The sequence below is a fragment of the Muntiacus reevesi genome, chromosome 5 (assembly GCF_963930625.1).
Source record: "Muntiacus reevesi chromosome 5, mMunRee1.1, whole genome shotgun sequence".
NCBI lineage: Eukaryota > Metazoa > Chordata > Mammalia > Artiodactyla > Cervidae > Muntiacus > Muntiacus reevesi.
This window is the reverse complement of record NC_089253.1, coordinates 11978912-12003292: the sequence shown is the minus strand read 5'-3', so window position 1 is coordinate 12003292 and position 24381 is coordinate 11978912. Positions and strand designations below refer to the sequence as shown.

Here is a 24381-nt window from a genome sequence, read left to right as displayed (position 1 = left end):
GGGACCCCACAGATGCTGACTACAATGTAATGCAGGCGTGTTCTCTTGCCTGGGTCCTGTGTCATCTACCTAGAATGCTCCTCCTTGTCTATTCCATCTGCAAGCTGTAGACCACATCCCATTAGTGAGTCATTAAATCAAGTTAATGAGTTGTGACTTCCATTTTTTAAAGAATGAGAGAAATAGAATGGAAAATAGCAAAGTTTACTGTACATAAAACATAAACTTCAATAGTAAAATTTTTTTTTCAGCTTTATGTGTGTATGTATTTACTGGGTCGTGAGAAAAATGTATTTCTTATTTTGAGTAAAAAAGACTTGAAGGCCTCTGAATTAACTTATATAAAATCCTCAAGAATTAATTCAGATATCCTTGTATAAGGTAGCAGTAAAGGTTCTTGGCCTTTCTAGAACTAACGTTTCACAGCACTCTGCATTATGACTGTCTTCCCCTTATCTCCTTGCCACACTAGATGCAAGTTTCTTGAGGACAGGGCATGACTTCCAGGTCCTCAGTATCCATTATAGGTTCTGGTACAGAATACACACTCAAAACACGCTTGATGAATGCATAAATAAATAAGAGTTACTGACTTTTAAACCTAAATTCACAACAGAAAGCTTCTTCACTCAAACTCTTCAAATCAATATCTTTTATTAACAAATGAACAAGGACCAGGTTTCTCTTTTATATTCTTTCCTGTGACCTCTTACTCCCCGTTGGTGGACTTACCTGCTTTTCTTTCTTCCCCTCTCCATTCTCCCAGTGTCCTGGGTGCTCTTGGTTCTCTTTTATCAAAAGAAAGGATCTCTCCTTAGCCATTTGCACTCTTGAGTGAATTTAACCCCCCCTACTCTGACCTTTCTTGGCAGCTTTTAGATATAAAGGCACATCCTATTAGTAGCAGGAAAAGCCTTGTTCTGCTAGTGGGATGCATTTAGAGCTGATAGAAAGATACCAAGGGGAATGTGCATTACAGCGGTAGCGAGACCTCAACCTGCACATTTATGGAGCCCCAAAGTACATGCAACAAACCCATACCAGGAGCCCAGGTGGCATCCAGGGCTGAAGAACTGATAATGTACTTGTAGAGCATTTTGAAAAATATTTTATTCAAACTTTTAACGTTTTATTTACGTTTAAGTTTCTACAACTACATATGTTTCACAATGCAGGAAATACACAATACACATAGCCCATTCAACCAAGCAGATCCAAATCATTGGCATAGAACATGTACAGCATTATTATTAGCGACAATCAACTCCATTTGCATGGCACGACCAAAGCACTTCAAGTGCCTTACAAAAAAAGATTAGAAGAAGGAAAATAATTACAACTAGATTGGAAAATAGAGAGGGTTGGCTCAAGTTTACAACACTGCCTGGATAGATGTGCTAGTTCCCTGCCAGGCAAATACATCGCCATCACCAGGGGGACTATTTCTAGGAAGGGAAGGAGGCCAATTTCTGCATGAGCCTGAGAAGATGCATCGTCCTGGACACAGCCAGCACAGGGCTAATGTTGACAGAGAGTGTGTGTGTGAGAGAGAACAACAGTGTATGGTGTGTAGGGAAGAGGAGGTAACTCCAAGGGGAAGGTGGTTTTGTGGCACAAGCAAATATTCTACTAAGTCAGCTAAATTGTTTATTACAGAACAAAGAAGAGCTTGCTTTCTGGCTTAGGTTTTGGCTTCATGGAAAAATATGAATAGCACTAAAGAAATCCCACATGAAAGCCCTATAGTACAGTTTATCCTGTGTAAAAGCCCCAAAGAAGTATTCTTTTTAAACTTCTCCTCTCAGCTAATCTGTTTCATAATCCAAGAGTCGGCCACTGTGCTGACAGAAGCACATTGGGATTCACAGCCAAAGCGCACTGAAGAGCTGATACACATAAGCTGGGCCCAAGGCAGCTGGAGTGATAGATGGCTCTGGAAGGCAGGAGATCCAACTCTGCCGCCAAGCGGCTATGGGGCCCCTTCCTCCTGGGGAAGGAATTTCCCCTTCTGTAAATTAAACAGTGGGCCTGGTGATAGCTAAGATTCCAGCCCGAGCATTACATAAAGCTGAGCAGGGTAAAGGGGATAACACTCCAGGGTGTCATTCTGGGATTAAAGACACATGCTCATCATCTGATATTTATATAATCAGAGAAATTTTGCAACTGATTTATTTTGAAACAGCATCTAGTTGACTTTCTAAAATAACACAATCAACTGGCACTAGTTCTATTTAAGTGATCTAAACGAAACAAGCATATCTGAAAATCCTACAGTCAAAATTAGTGTTAAACAAACAAAAAAGGTATAAACATACCAAATCATTTTGTGAAAGAATTCCGTTTAGGCTTTTCTATTTCATTACTTAATGAAATTAATTAATTTATCACATTGCGTGAGAACAGGGCTAGGGGATCTTGTAAGTTCTTTCCTTCTGATTTGACTCTATTCATGGTCCACATCTTTTGCAATTCTATGCCTCTAACAGTCATCTAGCAACTGAGGTCAGACCTCTACAAGATACTTCTGGTATCTTGTAAAGAAATAATTTGGGAAATTTTTCATGAATTTTCAGCTATTTTTGAGCCTTATTTAACAGGAGTTCCTCCTTTAATACAATATGCAACTATTAGAGCACTGACCAGACAAGGATCTTTATTACCTTAAGTCTTCATCTCTTTTGTATGTTATAGTTTTATTTACCATTTCAGAGAATAAAGGTCTGATTCTGAGCAATATTACTATTTCAAATAAGCCTGTTAGTTTTACATAATAGCATCATATCACTTCATTTCACTTTCCTAATCTTCCACAACTTACTTAAAAGGGCTAAGTTATTACCAGTATATTTTCAGCAAACTCCTCCTAGTACAGTGAACATTTTTATGCATTCTACTTTTTAACAAGATAGCAACAATATGATTATTTTTCCTTCCAGTTTTTTCTATATAACTGTTTAATTTTAGCTGACTTATCTCTATCCTATTAATTTAGTTGACTTTTCCTAATTTGCTACCCAAGATTAAAGCATTTCAGGATTTAGAAAATATTTTATATCACAAGACCAGCAATACAACACAAGTGAGGAGAAACAGAAACAGCTGCTTTCTGTCGTATTTGTGACATCACTACAAGGCATGTCCTAGGGTGGTTCTCAATAGTTCCTCTCACAGGTTACATAGACATGGACCAAAATAATCTTCCAAAATGTAGTTGAACAAATTTGGGATATTCATATTCTCATTTTTTTTTTTAATTTAAATCTCAGGGCTTCTGAGGTACTGGAGCTCCCTGGAATAAGAAGGAACTCTATGCTTGTCAGAGAGGCCAGCAAACCAAGGCCTTTGAGAAACCAGTGCCTTCTGGCATCCTCCTTAGCCCTGCTGTACCTACCTAAGACACACAAAGGATTCCTTACAGCCACAGCGAGACCAACAGGACAAATCTATGTAAGTATACTACAAATGAATGTCTGTAACATGCACCTCGTGTCAAGACAAGACGGTGAAATTTCAGGTCTAAAGGATATGACCCTAGGTGGGAGTCAGACCAGATCCCAAGAGAATACAGTGAGGATGGGTGTGGTTCCCCCAATGATACCTGGATTCATTTTCACTATTAACTGGGCATCACTATCCTACTCTGGCCATTAATACTTACAACATCATTCTTATTATTATAAGTCATCATTTCTTTTTAATTGAATGGTAGTGGAATGAGGAATAGTTTCCTATAGGAATTAGGAAGATTTTCCTAGATTCTGTGAAAAAAATAGAAATTAATGCTCTAATATGGCATAAAATCCTCAAAGAAATATGATGCATTATTTTTTAATAAAGAACTGGATATTTCAAATTCATTGAGCTTTTATAGTGTACTGTTTTCTGGGGTTTTTTTAATTAGAGTCAGCACTGATAAAGTATATTTTGAGAGGAATACAGGAGGTTTTATGCTAAGAAGAGGTGCATGTTACAGTTGAGCGATGATGGACCTTACTCAAGAATTAATTATGGGGATGAAAGACCAGAAGGCATTTCAAGCTAAATCAATCATCTTTTTTTTTCTGATAAGTTAATGAGTTTTGTCAGGCAAGGAACAAGTAACATTTATGGTTTGAGAAACAATTGGTAATGAGATGCCACAGAAAAAAGTCATTCTACCAAACTTTAAGGAAAAAAACGATATAACTCTTTGAGAGAGTACTGATTTCTAATCAATACACCAAAGTTAATAGGATAGGTGTCAAGTGAGCCAGGAAGAAATATGAGAATATTTTATTCCCATACTGATGGTAAGCAGATGTCCAGTACTTCGGCCCATATATTCAGTTTAAGATGCATCTGAGCTGAAAATATTTCTTCTCACTATTTTTACTACAACCTGTACTAAGAACTTTACCTTGGATCACAACATGGTCAAAGAACTTGTTAAAAGCAGGGGACTTTAACTAATTTAACATAGTTAATAACATTTCAAAAGTTTCTTCACAACGGTTAAACGTAAGGTCTTACAGTGGTGTACTGACGAGCGTGGGTTAATGAAGAACATGTGTCCCCTCGCTACAGGGTGTTGCGGGGTCTCCCCAGGCTGAGGGCTCCCAAGTGCAGGTCCCAGTAAGAAACACACTGTCGCCTACCTGACATAGAGGGAACGCTTCTGATTGGTTCGCAGGGACCCGGACCCGGAGCTCATGCTGTGGTTCATCATCTGCTCTCGCAGGTCATGGATTTTGGCCTCAAATCGAGCGTAATCTAGGAATGGAAACGAAGACGGCAAGTTTGGTTCTGTGCCTTCAGCAGGTTAGAAATATCACACACTCAAGGCAGCCCTTTGTCCCTGTTGTTGGTTCCTTTACCAAGAAACAGAGGGATGCACAATGCAAGACGAGTGGAATACAGAAGGTTCACTTTCATGTTATTTATTTGTAGACATTCCCAAGAGGGAAAGAACACATCAGTTACTTCCCAAAAAGCAAACTTGAAAACATACCACCACCAAACCCCACTATTGAAAAGTCCATGGGAGGAGGAGGTCACTTTCCAACTGAGAGACTGGAGAATCAAGTGTTTGGTGATGAACTGTGAAAAAAACACCATTTACTTTTGCTAAATTCTTTTCTTGGGGGGAGCGGTGGGGGGGATGTCTTAGAAGTTGATTACTTGGATAGTACCTCAATTTTGCCTTGTATCTTTAATACAAAATATCACATGCCAAACTTCATCAATCCTAACACAATATATATAAATTAGCTTCTCAGGAGATCAGGGTTAGAAAATATTAAATCTATTTTAGAAGCACGCAAAGAAAAAATATAAGGGTCTTAAAAAATCAAGGAAATATAATTATTAAAATATATTATGTCATCATAGGAAAAATTTTTTCACCACATCAATCCAATAAAAATAAAGACAGAAAAATAAGTTTTAAGATACTTAGTAACACAGTCAGCATATAAAAAGAAATAATTTGACGTTTTCATGTTCTGAATCCCAACTTGGTCTATCATCTCGGTACAACAGTATCTCACTTTAGGAAGATCTTGCTTTAGGTAGAAGGCTCAGTTTGCCCAGAAGATAACTGTGAGCATGTTAATTCAAATTGTAAATGGTTCTTCTAATTGCAAAGCAACTCATCAGGAAGAATTTTAAGAGAGGTTCTCAATATATTTCAGAAAAAAATTGATTTTCAATTCAATTTATTCATAACTTTTCACAAAACAAGGATGATTAAATGAATATAATACAAGATGATCTACTTACAGTATATTTCAAATTTTTTATAATAAAAAGTTCCATAAAATTAAATTTAAATTCAATTTACTGAATATATATTGGTTGTTGTGGTATGGATTTCCATAAGGAAAATGATTTGATCTTGGTTTTCAAAGACAGAAAATAATGAATTCTGAATGTTAAATATTTTTGAAGTTTACTACTCCAAAGATGGGCTTCCCAGATGGTGCTAGTGGTAATGAACCCACCTGCCAATGCAGGAGACATAAAGAGATGTGAGCTCGATCCCTGGGTTGGGAAGATTCCCTGGAGGAGGGCATGGCAACCCACTCCAGTATTCTTGCCTGGAGAATCCCATGGACAGAGGAGCCTGGTGGGCCACAGTCCACAGGGTCACAAGGAGTGGGACACGACTGAAGCAGACTAGCACTCACTCCTGCACTCTAAAGATAAGACCCCAATAGCTGAGGGGAAATTTCTGGTGCTTAAACAAAGTCTGATGTTACTTAGATTTGGAAGGCTTCCTGTTCAAAACTTCTCTTTAAATAATTAAATCCTAAGTGATTAAGTGAACAGAATAACATATTTAACCTAAAATCTATTAACTGTAATTTAAAATATTTCATTTTAGCAGGGAGAGAAAATACTTATTTATACAACCATCAGTATGATGCTATATGCAGATTAAGTCATTCTGAGCAAGTCATATTTTCTTGTCATCCTATTAATATCCAATTAACATTTATTGCCGGCCACATGGCAGATGTTATGCTCCAAGCTTCAGGGACATTATCTCATTTCTTATTTAAATTACAAAATGAAGGCCACGGATGTTGTAAAAATGTGAAGCATATAAAAAAAACATGGAATAAAAAATAATAGGCCCCCATCCCCCCTTCTTCTCTCACTCTTGGTCTTCCCTACAGCATAGCCTGCAGGTACATAGACGGTGGGTGATGGACTTGCATCCATATTCATCTGAATATACACATATACTCCCCCACACATGTGAGATCACAATTATATATTATGCTAATGCTCTTTCCTCCCTTTTGAGCAGAGTTATCTTGGATATTTTCCTACCTTCTCTTAATAAGTATCATGTTTCTTAATACCCTTAATTATATCCCACAGTTTAGACCGTAATGTATGTAACAATTCCCATATGACAGCCTTTGCTGTCAGACGGGGTCCTGGTACACGTGAACACACTCAAGGCAGCCCAGTAGAAAGCTGTAGCATGAGTATCAGTCAAGCTTTGCACGGATGTCACACGGTCCCCATGAGTGCTTTTTTTGGAGAAAATAATCTATCCTGGAACATAGAGTTGGAACTGTATCTCCTGAGCCATGCTACACACTGTCACCAGCTAAATGCCACGCATCGCCCCTAATAATCACTAAATCTTAAGAATCACTAAATCCCAGGACACCCCCTTTACCACTTGGATGACTTCACCATCATGACAAAGACCTGAAATCCATTTTCTGAATGAATGAATGAGGGAGAACTGAAATGAATTTCAGTTTTAAATGCCTGCAGGTACTGAAATTTCCCATTTTCAACATTAAGTGCTTTTTTTTTTTATAATGAAGAAAGACAAGATGATTCTCCTCTAGGACTTCTTTTCTCAAGGCTAATAATTCTGTTTAATTTCAAGGCTTTATTCCTATTTAATTAGGGTCACTCCCAAATTGCACTGTTATTTTTTACTGTTCCCTCTTGGCAGTCTCTGAGCTCTCCCCATCTCAGCCATGTCATACAGTCTGGAAACAGTTTCCTGATACTTAACTGCATGTGACTGGCACTTTGTTAGGCTCTTCCTGTGTTCTCCTTAATGGATGGCTCGTCGGAGCCCCAAAATGTTTTCTGCCACGCTTTTGAAAGGTTTATTCTGCATCATATTCTACAGTGTTTACTTTCCCCGCTATGGATAGGGAGGTATTATATTGTGTATTGTATTGTATTTGTCTTACTTGGAACCCATCTTGTTCTCAACTTCTCCACTTTGGTCATATTAAACATAAATCTCATATTCAAAAGTGTCTATCCTTCTTTGTCCCTTTTTGAAAAATAAAGCTTTACAAGTAATTTCATCAAAGCAAAAACAATAAGATTTGAGTTTGTAACTATAAATGGTGTGTGTGTGTCTGCATGTGAGTATGTGTGAGAGAAACAGACAGACAGACAGAGGGATGTGTCTCCAGCCTCTCAGAGATAAATTAGTTAGAAACTCTCTAGAAATAAACAAGAAAATAGATACATAAATTGTGAAGTATGTCTTCTTTATGTTTTATAATAGTACTGAAAATTACATTTTCAACAAGTTAAAAATCTACCACCACCATGTCCATTCAATCTTAATTCTCTCTTCTCTCCCCAAATGTTTCATTCACATCCATGCCCTCCTCTCTGGGATATTTTCCAATAAATTCCTAACACTCAGGAAAACATTCTAATGCGATTTTTATTTTCTTTATCCTTGGGTGCGCTGGGTCTTTGTTGCTGCATGCAGGCTTTCTGCAGCTGCAGTCAGTGGGGGCTACTCTTTCCGCGGAGCTGGGACTTCTCGCTGCAACGGCTTCTCCTGTGACAGAGCACAGGCTAGAGGCGGGGGGGCTTCAGGAGCAGCGCACAGGCTCTACAGCCCGGCTCAGCAGTCACGGCGCAGTGGGCTCAGGCTGCTCCGTGCCATCTGGAATCTTCCCCGACCAGGGATCAAACCTTTTCCCCTGCCCCTGAAGGCAGATTCTTCTCCACCGCACCACCAGGGAAGTCCCAGATGAGATTTCAAAGTGCTCAATCCTTATTCTATGGGAAAATTCATGTTTACTGAGTACCTACAATAAACCAACTTCTGTACTAGGTACTTAAAAATTATGTTATTTCTCCTAACAGAGTTCTGAGGTAAGTGTATATTTTAGAGGTAGTGAGGTCCAGAGAGGTGAACTCCACCCAAGTCACAGAGCTTCTAGGTTACAGAGTCCATTGGATATGGAGCTAGCATTCAACCCTGGGTCTCTGTGAGGCCCGTTTGCTTTCATCACATCCCAGTACCCATTAAAACACTACAATTCTCCCTTAGAACCTAGGCTTCGCAATTCTCTGCCCCTCCCTCCCAATACCACGCTCTCTTTCCTTCCACCAACTGTATTACATGCATGCTGGTCCTCTCGTTTATCGTTCCATAAACTCCTTAGAGAGTGGGTATGCCTCACTCCTCTCTGCTTCTCCAACCTCAAGGTCTATCATGCCTCCTTTCCTACACACGGGATTGTACTAGGCACATGGCATATAGTTTTGAAAAAGACAGAACCTAAAGGAGTTTACTTCTTGAACGGGACTCTGACAAGGAAATTAAGCAGGATAAGGCTGAGGTGGGAAACTGCATTAAAGCAGCAGGACCTTAAGCCACTACAAAAAAACAGTATGGAGGTTCCTCAAAAAACTAAAAATAGAATTGTCATATGATCCAGCAATCCTACTCCTGGGCACATATCTAGACAAAACTCTTAATTCAAAGAGATACATGCACCCGTATGTTCATAGCAACACCATTCACAACAGCCAAGACATGGATACAGCTTAAATGTCCATCGACAGATGAGTTAATAAAGATGTGGTATATATACAAAGGAAAACTACCCACCATAAAAAAGAATGAAGTGCCATTTGCAGCGACATGTATAATTAGAGATCATACTAAACGAAGTAGGTCAGAAAGAAATCGACAAATACCATATGATTTCACTTATATGTGGAATCTAAAATAAGGGCAAAAAAATGAACCTATTCTCTACAAAACAGAGACAGATTCACAGATGTAGGGAACAGACTTGTGACTGGCAAGCAGGAGGAGAGAAGGGGAGGGAAGGACAGGGAGTCTGGAATTAGCTGGTATAAACTATTATATAGAGGATGGACAAACAACAAGATCCTACTGTACAGCACAGGGAACTATATTCACTATCCTGTGATAAGCCATATGGAAAAGAAAAGAATGTTTATATGTATACAACTGAATCATTTTGCCGTACAGCAGAAATTAATGCAACATTATAAATTAACTATACCTCAATTTTAAAAAAGCATCTTGGCTCTCCCATTTGTTAGCTGTGAATTACTGTGAAAGTTGGGCCCAGTTTCCTCATGAGTAAGCAGAACAGGAATAATAATTGTACCTACTTCAAGATATGTGGAAGGTTACAAGAGAGAGCTGACTGATTGGTAATGACTGATAATTCCTGCTGTTAATTTTCATATGTAATTTAACACCTATTCTTGTTCACTGCTTGCAAAAGTCATAACCCCTTTCTGTACCAAGTAGAACAGAAACCCGTGTCTGCTCTCAGTGGCCCCTATTACAGCCTTACTCTGCCTGTTAGGAATTGATGACTCTACGAGGTCAAAAAGGAAAGAGTTACAGGTGGCCACATCTGGGACACCTGACATTAGGATGGAACTATTCATCTGCTGGGCAACCACTGAATGGCACCCCAGGGTCCTCTCACAAATCCATAATCATCTGGAGGTCAGGAGAATGATGCTCAATTCTGAAGCTGCTGCCTTTTTCAGGAATATCAGTGACCTTGTCCATCAGTATCGTTGCAAGGCTTTGAGGTACTGATGGACACTTGGATGGAGCAAGGGCAAGGGTGTGAATGCCCCTTGCCACACATAAGAGGAAGCTCTGCCATATATACCAGATTCCTTTGCAGTTTGTCAAATGTGAACAAGGAGACCCAGAAGCAAATTGACCCCCGTCATCCACACAGGAATGAAGGCACTGCCCCAGAAGTCTGGGGTTGCTTAATGCAACAGGATTCATCTGTGTTGATTAAAGCTGAATGACTGCTCCCATCTTCACGTCTCTGATGTCCCAGCCATGCATCAGAGAAGAAAACAACAAGCTCACTGGGTTAGACTATAGCACAAGCCTTCGGCATGTCGTCCTTGAAGTAACCTGGTGGGCGGCCTACCTCTCCACAGCTGTGCCCTTGTGCAGCCGACTAATGACTGTCACTTACCAGGGGACGCAGCGAGCAAAGCAGGACAGGGTCCAGGCTGGGAGGCCAGCTTTAAATCTTAATCCTGTCATTTACTACTAACGGGACCATGGGAAGTTTCTGAGCGCCACTGTGCTCATCTGTAAATTGCGAGACTACTCTCACAAAGTGGTGTGAGAATTAAAATGAGATTTGGCACGGAGCTTTTTGTAAATGTAAGATAGTGATTTCCATTGCTACTGTGCTGGCCCCTCTTAAGACAAATACATATCCATCCAGTCCTCAGCCACACTAATGGGGACAACAGTATCCTATTCTTATGCGCTCATTATGGACACATACACAGTTTTAACAGCAACTGGTAAAGCACTGGTCTGTGAACAGGATTCTGCACATGCAAGCAGAACAGGCTGCTTTCCTGCCGAGTTATCCATTTCCACGCTCCAGGGAAAGTAGTTTGAAGAGACCACCTGCCGCTCACCCAAGGAGCGATCTTTTAAATAGATAAACCTGAGCTAGAAGTTCTTAGTGGCTTATAAACTAAAGAAGCCTGGGCTTTGGGGCACCTTCCAATAGGGATGGGGTAAATGGCAATGACACGTAGTCTGTTGGGGCCACAATATTGTTTACCTGCACTTGGCACTTGCTGTCACTAGAGCCCAGGAAGGGTATATGGGAAAAATGCAGACAAGTCACTGTTCTGGCAGTGAGATACAGGGGAGCAATTGTGAATGCTTCCATTTCTTTGGGGGAATACCTTCTTCATTTATTCAGCAACTGTTTCCTCAGGGTTTATTACATGGCAAGCACAATGCTAACTGATAGGAATACTGAGTCCACTGGACAGTTCTTTGCCTTAAGGGGCTCACACACAGGCTGATGCGTAGCCTTTAATTTTCTGGTTTCTTGGGGTGAATATAGAAAGAGCATCTGCCACATATATTTCTGCTCTTATATGAGTACCAGGCACTTTCTAAACAGTAATGAGATAGCGTTATGGTGGGAAGAAGCCAATACAGATACATGTTCCAAAGGAGAAACTGAGGCAGGTTAAATCTTTGTGAAAGACTGTAGGACTTCCCAGGTGGCACGGTGGTAAAGAATCCGCCTGCCAATACAGGAGATGCAAGAGATGCAGGTTTGATCCCTGGGTCTGGAAGATCCCCTGGAGTAGAAAATGGCAACCCACTCCAGTATTCTTAAAATCCCATGGACAGAGGAGCCTGGCAGGCTACAGTCCACGGGGCTGTGAAGAGTCAGACACAACTCAGCACACACACACTGCAGCAGCAGCAGTACTGTTTCTTTAGAGACGGTGGACTCGAGATTCATTTAGACTTCACAAGCTGACACGTACGTGTATAGAAGAGGGAAAAAGCTAACCTTATAAACAATGTAATAGGATAAATAAAAGTGCTTAAAACTAGAATATTCCAAACATATATAGCATTGCTCCTTCTACACTAGGCTCTCTCTCTCTCTCTCTCTTTTTTTTTTTTTGGCAAAAGATTATAGACAATTTTACTTTGAAAGTGAAAAACTATGAGACCACCTGAAAAGTACACTCTTTGGGAAGATATCAGAGACATGTTATTCTTCACTAGATTCAACCAAATAGGCATGCATAGGAGGGTCGCCATAGAATACTGGTTGTGCCTCAAATCCAAGAAGTAATACTTTGTCAAAATAATGAATGATACAAAAATAATTCTATTTACTTGGCACTCAGAAAAGAATCAAAAGTTCCCATTTCACCACCTCTTCTTTGATTCCTTTGCCCCACAATTTCAGAGCTGGACAGGCACAAAAGAGGCACCATCATCAGACTTTCATCAGACTGTAGAGACAGCCTCAGAGCTTTCCATCTCGGGCTGTTTTTCAGTCAGGCTGGTATGGCTGCTGTTTTTACAGGCTGCTTAGAAGACTGGCTCCCCTCCCGTGAGTGTATTGGCATGCCCACCTGCCCTCAAGACAGCTCATCTCTGGACACTGGAAGGAAGGGTTTTCAGTGGGGCTACACAGGCTGGTTATTCTGCCTCGGGATTTTATTAGCCTTTTATCCCGGCTCCTTCCTTAACTCATCTCTCAGACTGCAATCTTGCTTCTGTGTTAAAGTGGTGACATGGAATTTTCCACTGCAGAAGATTTACAGATGTTGTTTGGTTTACTTCTGATTCAAACTACTGTGTATGTGTGTGTGTGTGAGGGTGGGGGGAGACCAGGAGACAGAGAGACGGAGAGAGACAGAAATAGATTAAAAACTAAATTCACTAGAATCGAAATATAACTGGGACTCCTAGACAACAGGGTGAGTCTATTATTGTTTCTGAACTCCACAAAGTAAGAGCACTTGTAATGCTCTAGCGCTGAGCATTAAAAACCTAGTTATAGACACCACGAGGGCAAGACATTGTCATACACTTCCTGTATCCTAATGTTTGGAACAGAGCATTGTTATAACTGATATAACACATGGTTATCAGTTAATAAATGCTAAAGTAAATGTTTGCTGAATTGGGCAAGCTAAATAAAGACTTCAGGGGAAAAATTGATCTTTTTGTTGTCATTGTTGCTATAACGTGGATCAGTATACATTGCTTTTTAAACTTTTACTTTTAAAACTTTTTTATTAAACTTTTTATTTTGTATTGGAGTATAGCGATTAGCAGTGTTGTGATAGTTGCAGGCAGACTGCAAAGGGACTCAGCCACACACATACATTATCCATTCTCCCCAAACTCCCTTCCCATTCAAGCATCTGCATAACACTGAGCAGAGTTCCCTGTGCTACACAGTAGATCCTTGTTGGTTATCCATTTCAAATATAGCAGTTTGTTCATGACCATCCCAAATTCCCTCGCTATCTCTTCTCCTTATCCTTCCCCCTGGTAACCATAAGCTCATTCTCTAGGTGGATCAGACCTTTTAGAGCAAGTTTTAATAGCACACTGAATTAAGATACATTGTTTCTCTCTCTCAGCTTTGTTTTGACTAGAATAATTTCTAGAAGCAGTCTGGCTAGAGAACCTTTAAAGAAGTTTCAGTAAATGCTCAGGAATTCTTTACTGCGTGAAATGAAGTTTTATAGACAAACAGTCTGAATCCCCAACCAGTTATTTTGTACAATGTGCATATAAGTCTGAAAATTAGAAACATCAAATTTCAATTTGGCTTCACGCAAACTTTGTTTTATGGATTCATAAAGGCAGATTTTCTTTGATTACCAGGGTTACTGCAAAGTGGAGTCAGAACAGAAACTTTTTGAATTTGGCAAAGCCTGTGTCTTCAGTCAACTGGGAGTAGCCTGATGTTAATTTTTTTAAGGCTCTGAAATAAACAGAATCCAACTTTAAATCTTAAGTTAATCCACTAATTCACAGTGTGGATTTTGTGCAAGTTATTCAACCCAGAGCAGACTTAGTTTTCTCATATATACAACAGAAAAACACCATCAGCTTTGTCAGATTGCTTGAAAATTAAATGTGATAGCATCTATGAAATGAAAAAAGATTAAGATCTCTTGAAACTTTGTATTCTTCATTTATAAAATTAGGGTAATATTAACACCTTACTTACATTATGAGGTGGTTGTAGGATCAAATGAAAAAACAGATATAAAAATGCTTGATAAACTGAATACCATAAAAGGGGATAATAATAATTCTTATCAATACAGCCTTTTCAAAATTTCCCTCCTGCCTAGAGTATTTCTTCAGTATCTAACGTTTGTCCCCAAAGTTGTAAAATTAGATTTCTGTCTTGATTACGGAAATAAAACTACATAGGGCATCATGCTTGAGAGTAAACGTGAAACTCCTGAGGGGAAAGTGGAAACCTCTGATACCATTAGGGCCTAGCTGCCAATGGCAATTCTCTCTGAAGGTTCTGCTGGCAGGTTGAGCAAAAGGCTCAGAGCTGAGACGCACAGGCTGTAGTTTAATTGCTGTGATTCGCAGGTAATGGTATGGCAGAAGAAGGATCAAGGAGCTGGGCCTTCTAATTTAAGGCAAAGGGCCTAAGACTACATCCAACCAGATAAGAAAAGGCTTCCTTCACAAATAAAAGTGTTAAATCTTTGCTGGATCTGTCCGGTTCCTTCTTTTGTGTTAAAATCATGGAACTAGAAGCTAAAATAATAATGTTCAAGCTTCCTGTGTTCTTCTGCAGTAATAATCAGTTAGATCTTGCCCAATGAAAAGGATGATATTCTTGCCTAATTATACATTGGGGCAGAGAAAGAAGATAATGCAGTCTGGCTCTAGAGGTAGGCAGGTTGGCAGACCTCTTGGGTGACATAAGGGGTACAAATACTGGTCTTGCTCCCACAACATTCCTATCAGGTTTATCCTTTAATAGCATCTTGAGAAACACATATACATATTATCTTGGAGGATAACCCACCATTCTGAGATAAACAGAAGCACAAAGGGAAGAAAACTAAGAGAAAATGGAGGCTTAGAGAGACTAGACAATTCGTCCAAGCCCACACAGAAGAGCTGGGATTTGAATCCACATCTAGTTCCAGCCTCAACCAGCTTTTTTTTTCACTACACTATACTACACTTGGCTCTATAAGCAACAGTGCTAGTCCCTCTTTTACTCCTGACCTATACAGGTCCATGGCTATCTGGCTCAGTCACCCTGGGTAACAAGTTAGTGACCAATTTCCAATGCAGCTATAGATTCATACCTACAGTGAATTCTGTAAGACAGGTTGGTGAGATCAACATGAAAAAGCTTTGTTTGGTCTCTCCAAAACAATTCCCAAACGAAAGCTTCTCAATATGTCATTAGTATGATTCTGGGTTTAAGGCTTGAAGTCAACTGGAAACCAGGGCTCCTGTCCGTGCAGGTTCGCCACCCTTGGGGCTGACTGCCAGGCTCATTTGCTGCCCTCTGGGGTCGCAAAGAGTCGGACACGACTGAGCGACTGAACTGAACTGATCTATCGAACGCACACGGGGCACTCACAGGGGTGCAGGGAGGCAGAACATGCTCAGGAGAGAGAGCAGTCAGCCCTGCCTCCAGCACTGTAGAATCTGCCAACAATTTGGGGCATGGATTTCCAGAGTGGCTGCAGAGAGCAGGGCCGGGTCACCACATGAATCATAAGGCTGAGGGTAGGAACACTTCATAAATCTAAACTTACATAATAGACTGTGGAGGTTTTTTTGTCTAGACATATTTCTTTCTTTTTTGTTGTCGAAATGTCCTACCAAATGTAATATACAGTGCTTGCTTGGATCCTGATTGGAAAAAAGAAATTTTAAGTCACTAAAAACTGCATATTGCATCATACCAGGAATTGTTTTACATTCTGTTGGGTGTGGTAACAGCATTGTGGTAATATAAAAACATGTTCTCTCTTTTCTCATTATAGTTTCTGAATACTATAAGGATGAAAAGAGATAATGGTGGGATTTGTAAAATACATCAGCAAAGGAAATATTTTAGGTCATATATGATGAAAACTGGCAAACTTGACCATTATTGAATATGGGTGACAAGTACATGAGCATTCTTTGAAAAATTCCAATTTTGTGTATGTTTGAGATGTTCATAACAGAATGATTTAAATTGATTATTTAAAAGGATTAAACGTCCTAACTTAATGAAATTAAAAAGCTGGCAACACAGTGCCATCCTCCTCACTAGCACAGGGTGTGGGGAATGACAGGACCTGGCTCTGCACTCGGGTATCCCCAGGTGTGTCCCTCTGAGTCCTGGGTTGCTCACGGTAAAATAGGTATGGGACACCTAGACCCAGCGCTGTTAGGAGATTTCACGGAGGTAACCGCCAGGGAAGTGCTGTGCTGCTCAAATGCTTCTGCTCAGTCAGCAAACGTTTCTTGAGCATCAACCATGGCAAGGCTCTGAGTTAGATACCAGTGATACGATGATTACAATGGGATCTCTCTGCACACAATGACTTTTCACTACTGCTATCTAATGTATACACTGATTTCCACAGTGATGGCAATTTCAGAACTAGCTCTAGCTTTTAGTTTGAGTACTGTCAACAATTCTTTAAAATTTATTTTTAATCAAAGGATAATTGCTTTACAATATTGCCTTGGTTTCTGCCCATCAACAATTCTTGGTAAAGGCAAGAAGGTCCTTGCCCAACTCAGCTGATCTTTATCTTTCCTCAGATTCTAGCTTTTGAGATTTTCCAAGTTCCATTCTCCTCCAGCTACAAAATATCATCCATGCTGTTCCCTCTGCCTGGAACACCTTTCCATTGGTCTTTATCTGGCTTCTCGTCTTCCCCATCTGTCTTCAACATCAAGTCCTCAGACAACTCCCTGACCTATGACAGGTCCTTCTATTACACTCAACGGATACTTTTCCTTTGCAGTATGTCCCGTACCTGAAACTGATTACCTATAAAGATCTGCTTGTGATTTGTTAGGTTCAGGGGAGATGCCTGAGAAATGTGTGATAATGGATGGAGCGAGGCTGCTGATGTGACTATTTCTCCTTCATCCTGATAAACAAAAGTGACCTAGCCATTCTGAAAATGTTGAGACTTTGATAAGTATGTTCTATTCCTCCTTGGCTCTCTCACTATAAGAATTTTTATTTTCCAACTGAGGTTAAAGGAAGAATTGCCAAAGATATAGACGGAGGGAACTATTTATCCTCTATTTCTTTCTCATCATAATTATCTATTTCCAAATCCTAAAAACGCCTAGCTAGATTCTTCTCCAATCCTGAGTACCTTTAACTTCTTGGGATGCTATATATGTTCCTATTTATTATATTAATATTGTAAGTATTTTTATGGCATGCAACCAGAAAAATCACATAATGGGAAATAACCCACAGCCCCCCAAACACACAAACAGGAGCTGAACAGAACTTGAGCACAATTTATGGTAACAAGGTCGTCCTCAGTTTAGTTATTTTTACTGTGCAAAATAAAATTATTTTCCTTATTTTGCTACTTTTTCCTATAAAACTGTTCCCTTGATTTTTGGCAAAAGATCTATGAGAAAGTGAAAGACTTCCTGGGTGTACACGAAATTGAAATTGCCATTTAAGCAAGGACAAAGTGTAATCTAAAACTATCATCTATACACATATTGTTTGCTAAGAAATGTGAACTCTAAGAAAACAGGGAACCATTGGGTGGCTTAAGGGATATGTTACATAAGTCACTTAACCAGCAGCGTTCTGATGAAGAGACTGGACAGTGACAGGAGAGAGATCAGAGGACACTCAGGGGTCTCTTTCAATGGTCCAGGTGGGAGATGGTGAGGACAGCGGGAGTGGAGAAGAGGGGACGGACGTTTGGGAGGCATAGGTAAGAGGCTTTGCTGACTAACTCAGTGTGACATATGAGAAAGAGAGTGGAAGTGTCCGGGGTTCCCTCAGGTTTCCAGCTTGAGCAACAGACAGAAGAGGTGATGAGAGAACCACTGAGAGAGGCAAAGAAAATGACTGCGTCCATGGTGACACTTTGCCTTGGAGGGGGCATCATCGTAGTCCAGCGTTCTCATGCCAGGGACTGGGAGTAAGGGCAGATAACACCTTTAACAAGCCGAGCAATTTATAAACTAGATACTTTCCCGGTCTATGGAAGTGTTAAAGATGAAGACTGTGCAGTAGCTACAGTGAGACAGGGTTCTGTGAAACACATACCAACCTGCTCGTTCTATCCTCTAGACCCACGGAAACAGGAGAAAATAGTAAAAGTAAGTAACCATTAAAAGTGACTTTTATGCACAAATAAATATACACCATGGGAAAACTGATTCCTGTAGCACTGAATCAGGCAAATTGATCTTCCTCTTGATTAATAATTTAAGAAGAAATCCCAAGCCTGCCTCTGGAGCTGTAGGAGTAACTCTTATAATTAGACTCTCATCTGAACCATGAGTGTGAGGATCAGAAAGCTGACTCAGCCTGGTGTCAATTATTTGCAGCTTGCACAATGAAAGGCTAAAAATTTGGAAGATGTAGGATGACTGAAGCCCAATTCTGGGGGTTGCTTCAGCACAGTCACACGGTAAGGTCTTTTAATTAGTATTTGCTGGCAAATTTATCCTCTGTCTCCTTTAGTTTGAGCCCAGAAAATATTTGTGGGACTTGCTTGGGATGGTATTTGTGCTTCCAATTCAAGAACCAGAAATCAACACACTCCAACAAACTTTCCTTTCTATTTAAACTCAAATGGAGCTGGTTTCTATGGATCAGTCCAAGAAACAGCCCTTTTTAATACAATCTAGTTATGTTTGGCCTACTTCAGAATGAATTAACAGATTCACAAAAACTCTGGCCCGCAGAGAACTGCAGTAGACCAGCACGTCTCCAGCTGGCCCCTTCTGGATTCATGAGGACATAAGAAGGTGTGAATAGAATACCTTTTACATAGAAGCCAGTTTCGACCAACTAGCTATAATTGCCGGCTCCAATGACCCCTTCCTTAGATTCAATACATTTGCTAGAGTGGCTCGCAGAACTCAGAGAAACATTTTTCGCACTTTACCCATTTATTATAAAAGGGTATGACAAAAGATACAGTTGAACGTCCAGATGAAAGAGATGAGTAGGGAAAGGCACATGGGAAGGGGTGCAGGGTTTTCATACCTTCCCCAGACGAGCCACTCTCCCAGCACCTCCATGTGTTCACCAACTCGGAGGCTCTCCAAACCCCTTTCAGGATTTTACTGAAGCTTTACATCACAAAAGCATGATCGATCATTAACTCCATTTTCAACCCTTATCCTTTCTCAAGAGAAAGGGTGGGTAGGGCTGAAAATTCCAAGCTTCTAATCATAGCTTGCTCTTCCTGGTAACCAGAATTCATCCAGGAGCCCCCTCCCCACCCCAGAGTCACCTCATTAGGACAAAAGACAATCCTTTCACCCAGGAAATTATAAGGGCTTCCGGGAGCTCTGTCAGGAACAGAGGTCAAAGACCGGTGTTAGAACAAGAAATGCTCCTATTGGTCTTATCACTTAGGAAATTATTAGGGTTTTAGGAGCTCTGTGCCAAGAACTGGGGACAAAGACCAATACATTTTTTTTCTGTTTTCTCACACCCCTATAGGGACTTGAGTTCATGCTTTTCCAGCTGGGCTAAGTCAACTTCCACTCACCCATCTCTCAAGCTTCCAAAACTTTGTACATACTTCTTACATGTGTTGTCAAGAGTTCTTTTCTTTTAATCTCATAGTTTACACCTATTTAAATTCCTTGTTACTTTGGTGGAATGCTGGAAGGGAACAGAAATATATGTAGGTATTCAAACTGCAATGTTTAAAAGGAAGCTCAAAATTTATGTTTAGTTCTATTAAATTTCATCTTAGTGTTTTCTTGCCGTCAATCTATCTTCCCAAGATCACATAAACCCAGCCCTGTCAATGTTACATGCTCTGTATTTCTGAGCCTCACGACATCTGCAAAAAGGACAGGAGACCTCAAGAGATAATCTAGGATTCATTTATTTTCATATATTTCATTCAGTTGTTATTAAAGTCTTTATATCTTTCCAGATTGACACAGAAAAATTACTGCATGAATCCACCTATCCACCCACTTTAAAAAAAATTGCTGGGAATAGAAATAAAGGATTAAACAATCTAATCCCTGCCTTCAAAGAACTCACTATTTATAATGAGATATAGGCTAGAAAATAGACAATACAAATAAGCTTGTTAAGATGGAAACCAGGAACTGTATCGGGTACCAAAGAGAGGTTCCTAATCCAGTTTGAGAGGAAGTACAAAGAGGATGGTGTGAGAAGAGGTAACACCAAGACTTAATCTCAGAGGAAGAGGAAGCAATGAGTGGGCAGAAATGACTAGCTGTAGGGATGGCAGAAGGCAGAGGAAAGCCAAGAGGGCAACTGTGGAAAAGGCAAAGGATCATGCCTCTTTTGCTCTAAATAGGAGACATTTTTCTTAATCAGCAGAGACAAAGGGGACTGAATCACCTTTTGATGAGGCAACTTGATGTCAGTGTCCTTCCAGAAGAAAATGAAAAGCAACCCACTTATAATGAGCTCTTTGGTTCTTGAATTACCAAGTAAAACTCAGGTATCAGCAACTCTTGACTGAGTGAGAAGTTTGCTAATAGAACCTCTGCATTAGTGGGGAGGGATGGAAAAGAGTTTTGATAAGTACAAAAGCATTGTGTGAATATATGAGATTATTATTACTACCACATTGCCAACCATCACCATTCCCAGCCCTGAGGCATCCTCTACAACTTAACAAAGTGAAGCATCTTCTCTGTGGTTTGGCGCCACAGCAGCCTCCTGGTTTCACTACGACACTACAGTCATGTAAGACGTCGCCACTGCGGGTGGTAGGGCGAAGGCTGAATAGGACTTCCCTGTACCTTTCTTGGCAACTTCATTTGCAACTTTTAAAAGTTAAGGGGAAGGAGGAGAAGAAACAGCGTTTCAAGGCCAAAGATGGAGCCCACTTTGTCTGCACCTCTACTCAGGGCTGTAATGACCTGTGCTGCAGACCACTAGAAACTTCAAATCCAATTAGGACGGTGCCGCCAGCCTGGCAAAGCGGCAGATGAGAGCCCTGGGACAACCCTGGGACTCAGTGGCAGGAGGCTGAGTGGGAAATGTAAAGCATCTGCCTCTAGGCATAGAAACCACAGTAACAGTTTTTAAATGTACTTTGATCATTGTAGTTTTTGTTTAATCGCTAAGTTGTGTCCAACTCTTTTGCGACCCATTCACTACAGCCTGCCAGGGTTCTCTATCCAAGGGATTCTCCAGGCAAGAATACTGGAGTGGGTTGCCATTTCCTTCTCCAGGGGATCTTCCCAACCTAGAGACTGAACTCACGTCTGCTACACTGGCAGGCAGGTGCTTTACCACTGAGCCAGCTGGGAAGCCCTGTACTATGGGATTGTTAGCGTTTAATCAAAATCCATTGTGAAGCAAGGTGTTTTTCCTGCTGGACACTCTATTTCTAGCTCTGCTCTTTGGCTCAATCACTAGCAGGTAAACTTGTCCCTCCAGCCCCCAGCTTCTGCCAGCTCCTATGTGCTCCTGGTGCTGGAAGGTAGATGGTAAGAAATTCCAAGGCATGCTTGGGAACACAGTCTTGGAATTATACACAATAAATAATGCCATCACTAGTGACTCAGGGCATAAGGAACCTGTGGAGTGAGAAATTGTCTTTATGCAAAAGAGTATCTGGATATTTGGACAAAACTGAAGTGATAAGGCAGGAATAACCAGTACAAACTTATTTGGCAAGAACTTTAGTCCTTGTTGTTCAGAGACTCAGTCTGTGTGCTGGTCATTTTCTCTCCTATTTGATTTCCACATTTCTCTTGCTGTTTTATATCAAAACGGCTGATCTCATGCAAATTATACTGTCTAGGTTCCCTTTCTAGACCAATGGGAGACACTGATGGGACACTGGAGTGGGGGAGGAAGGGAGAACCCAGGGTGGTTTTCTCTTCACTCTGTTGCAGGGGGCATTTCAGGAGTGTCTGTTTTTCTATCATGACTTCCACAGGTGTTATTTCAGGTCTCTGTTAGCGTGGGCTTGAAGGTTTCTCAGTGCCATCTTGCTCTTGTGCTCTTTCATCAGAACAGTGGAGAGTCTTCTGACTTCATTTAGACATGTTAGTGGTTTGCCAGAGGATACCTTGTGACCTTGATGTTTGTTAAGGAGGCAGACCCAAACAAGACTAAGTTGACACTGTCATTCTAAAACTGCCAGAAAACACACTCAGTAAGTAGCACCAGTGCATGAGGTTTTAACCATAATGCTTACATTAGGCTGAATAATGCCCCTCTCCCCAAATATCCATATACTAATCTGCAGAACCTGTGAATGTCATCTTCTATGGCAAAAAGAACTTTGAAGGTGTGACTGTGTTAAGGAATTTGTGATGAGGAGATTATCTTGGATTATCTGGGAAGCCCTAAATGAAATCAAAGCTATGGTTTTTCCAGTAGTCAGGTACAGATGTGAGAGCTGGACAATAAAAAAGGCTGGATGCCAAAGAATCTATGCCTTTGAACTGTGGTGCTGGAGAAGACTCTTGAGAGTCCCTTGGACAGCAAGGAGATCAAACCAGTCAATCCTAAAGGAAATCAACCCTGAGTATTCATTGGAAGGTGAATGCTGATGTTGAAGGTGAAGCTCTGATACTTTGGCCACCTGATGTGAAGAGCCGACTCACTGGAAAAGACCCTGATGCTAGGAAAGACTGAGGGCAGGAGAAGGGAGTGACAGAGGATGAGATGGCTGGATAGCATCACTGACTCAATGGACATGAGTTTGAGCAAATTCCAGAAGATAGTGAAGGACAGGGAAGCCGGGTGTTCTGCAGTTCACGGGGTCCCAAAGAGTCAGACACAACTGAGTGACTGAAGAACAATAAATGCAATCACAAGCGTCCAAATAAGAGGGAAAAAATGTCAAAGGAGGAAGTAGGAGATGAGGCGACAGAAAGAGGCTGAAGTGAGATGAGGAAGGGATCAAGTCACAGGGTGTGGGTGGCTTTAGGAAGCTGGAAAAGGCAGGGAATGGATTTCCTGCAGAGCTGCCAGGGCGAACCAACCCTGCCAACACTGTGACTTAAGCTTAGAGAACCATTTCAGATTCTTGGCCTCCAGAACTGTAGGAGAATAAATTTGTATTGCTTTAAGCCACTAACTTCGTGGCAATTTGCTATAGCAAAAATAGGAAACTAATACAATGCTTAGAATATATACAGATTCTTCTTGCTTTAAAAATGCCATGTCTTGGAACTTCCCTGGTGGTCCCATGGCTGGGACTCTCAGCTCCCAATGCTAGGGTCCAGGGTTTGGTTCCTTGTCAGGCAACTGGATCCCACATGCTGCAACTAAGACTTGGCCCAGCCAAAAAAATAAATTTTTTTTAAATGCCACATCTTGGCTATCAGCAAAGTAATTCCATTCATACATGAATTCTAGCCTGTTACAGAAGTCCTTAAGAGGAGTATATAGAACTTCCTTGCCTCAGATATCACCGCAGATGTCATGATGTGCCCCTCAGATCTCCCTTCTGGACCGAAGCACTTACTCTGCCAGCTGTCCACAGATGAAGAGAAAGTGGCATCACCCTAAATAACTCTTCCTTTCTGGGGCAGTCTACATGGAGTTCCTGGTCAGTGAAGGGGTGTCAAGGCCCAGCCCCTTTATCCCAACTCAGGACAGCTGTACAGGGCCATACCTTCAGAAGCCTCTATTGAAACTGTATGAACATTCAACTTTTCCTTCTGCTCAGTTCGATTGTCTTCCTCTGCAATTTTATTCTAAAGCACTCCCCATAAATGTGCCATCTGCCAATCTCCACCTGAGTAGAGCTTTCCCAGGGACTCAACCAAGAAAACTGATTTATCTATATTTAGTCAAAAGCACTGCCTACTTGGTTAATTTCTCTTTATATCTGCTGATAATTACCAACCCACTCTCCTAAAATACATTAAACTAAAAAGAAAACCTTTAAGAATGCAAGATCCTCTCAAAAGAGAATATGACTATTTACAAATATCCATCAGCTGAGATCTTAGGTGCACTGTGAGTTAAGGACTGAGGATGGAAGAAAGCGTCAGAAAAGGGACGAACACTGGAGTGTCAACCAGGGACATTTAATAAAGGAGTTGTATAAGGATGCGTGCATGCATGCTCA

General features: G+C 40.7%; 1 protein-coding gene across 7 annotated transcripts in view; it reads right to left on the bottom strand.

Annotated features, from left to right (window-relative positions):
• DLG2 (discs large MAGUK scaffold protein 2) overlaps positions 1 to 24381 on the bottom strand; it is a 2219272-nt gene that overhangs the window by 161773 nt on the left and 2033118 nt on the right. For all 7 annotated transcript variants that reach the window (XM_065936970.1, XM_065936964.1, XM_065936965.1 and 4 more), the window contains one exon: positions 4638 to 4752. In XM_065936970.1, the coding sequence (XP_065793042.1) occupies positions 4638 to 4752 (115 nt within the window). The remainder of the gene's footprint in view (positions 1 to 4637; positions 4753 to 24381) is intronic.